This window comes from Penaeus monodon, chromosome 21 (assembly GCF_015228065.2).
Source record: "Penaeus monodon isolate SGIC_2016 chromosome 21, NSTDA_Pmon_1, whole genome shotgun sequence".
Taxonomy (NCBI): Eukaryota; Metazoa; Arthropoda; class Malacostraca; order Decapoda; family Penaeidae; genus Penaeus; species Penaeus monodon.
Window position 1 is genome coordinate 19,819,466 of NC_051406.1, and position 1,940 is coordinate 19,821,405.

The window sequence follows — 1,940 nt, forward strand, 5'->3', positions numbered from 1 at the left end:
AATAACAGCAATCCAATAGCAACAGTTATGAGTAACAACAAAACATATATGAGTCAAAAAAGTGAATTTGAAAGTAAGTACCTTGGTAGTTAGTTACTATTCACCCACTTTTCTCCTATTCAAATTTATCAAGATATTTTATTGCAATAGATTTCTATTTATTAAATCATTAAAATACCAGCTTATCTCTCCTCACAAAAAACAAAACTAATGTTCTACCTGCTTAAAGTTTTGAAGAACTTCCTGCCTCTGTGAGAAGTGACGATAGAGCAACTGCAGCGATCGTGAGACCAAAGGTGCATACCCACTCATGACCAGATGCAGTAAAACACGCAAAAACTTCTTCCCACCTTCGCCATCCAAATCTAGGCACGAGCTTTCTTTCCTGTAAAGCAATTGTTATTTTCACTGCTGAACATCTGAAGAATAAATAACCATTATCAAATAACCAACTTCTACTGTGTTCACTAGCATTATCTTCATAAATGCAATTCCAGCTGGATTAATTTTTCCGCATGATAGTATATATAACATTATATTAGACTATTACAGTTTCATAAAATGTAGAATTATTTCACCAAAAACTTACGTTTCATCAAAAATGTTTTGGGCCTGAGCCCAAATATTTTCAAGATTTTTATTTTTCAGACCTTGAGAGATTCCATCTCCAGTTAAAGAACTTGGATTCTCATCAGACTCTTTCTTGAAGATAGATAATAAACAACTGATTCTGTAGTCCAAACGCACATTGAGAATGAACTGCAGATATGGGAAAAAAGACAAATGACATTCTCAGTTATTATGGAACTATAATACTATCCCTGAAAATATTCATAACCAACAACTGAGATTACATAAAAGAAGATTCAAATGGACCATGAGGACTATAACCATAATCAAAACCCCCCATAAAACTCTATTCCAGAGATTTCTGTTGTTCAAGTTATTTTCTAAAAAGAATAATCCATTACTTTATAAGATCTACAAACCACTGATTTTGATAACTAACAGCTAATGTCAAATTTTCAAATCAATTTCATCTCCCTTTAAAGTATGCCATCAACCAACCTCTAGAATCTCTATGATCTTGAGCTTGGTGTCCATGACAAAAAGATCCTCCTTGTCTGCCGCTCCTGACTTCTTCTTGCGACCAGTTCCTCCACTAGAGATCCTGGTGCCCATCCTGTTGGTCCCTAGAGCCAAGTTTGTCACAACAGCGCCCATGTCTCCGAGAGTCCTTATCACACCCCCTCTGTCTGCTTAGGTTTGGGGGGCAAGCAAGGGTAGAGGCAGTTGGGGGGCAACAAGGGTAGAGGCAGAGGTTATTGGGTGTTTTTTTTTCCACAAAGGCATGGGGTTGTGGAGGTTAGGAGATCATATCATAGTGAGTAGGTGGCAGTGAGGATGGAATGTGAAGAGGAGATTGTAAAATGCATTGGATGTTAAAAGGAAGATAAAAAGGTACAGCAAAATCAAGAAGAATATGAGAACAACATGAGAAAAGGAAGTGAGAAAAATGATGCAAGAAAGCAAATCATTTATTCATGAGCAATTTCCAAAAATCAGAAAATAGGTGTTGACATTACAAAATAAACAAAATTTCAAAAGAAGAGAAATTAATATTTACAAAAAAATTATCGAATTAATAAACAAACACAAATGAAAATCAAGTATATGAAGAAAGGAATTTTATATAAAGAATTAATTAATTACATTTAGTGACACATCAATTCCATATAAAGCAGTTCACAAAGCCACAAAAGCAAGCAGAATCCAGAATAATAGTAAATAAAGAGAGAGAGGATTAAGGAACAGGGGTGGGGGCAGACAGAGAAAAAAATGGGTGGAGAGGAGGGGAGGGAGGAAAGCAAGTTAGTAAAAAAAAAAATATTACAAAATGCATTACACATACGCACACTAATAACCATTTTTACTAATCC

The 1,940-nt window shown here is 35.2% G+C and overlaps 1 protein-coding gene across 1 annotated transcript in view; it reads right to left on the bottom strand.

The window, feature by feature from the left end:
- Nucleotides 1-1,940, bottom strand: part of LOC119586318 (inositol 1,4,5-trisphosphate receptor-like) — a gene marked incomplete at its 5' end in the record, with an annotated part of 125,834 nt that overhangs the window by 77,528 nt on the left and 46,366 nt on the right. The window contains 3 exon segments of the mRNA XM_037935029.1: nt 220-385; nt 590-759; nt 1,069-1,259. Of these exon segments, the coding sequence (XP_037790957.1) occupies nt 220-385; nt 590-759; nt 1,069-1,259 (527 nt within the window).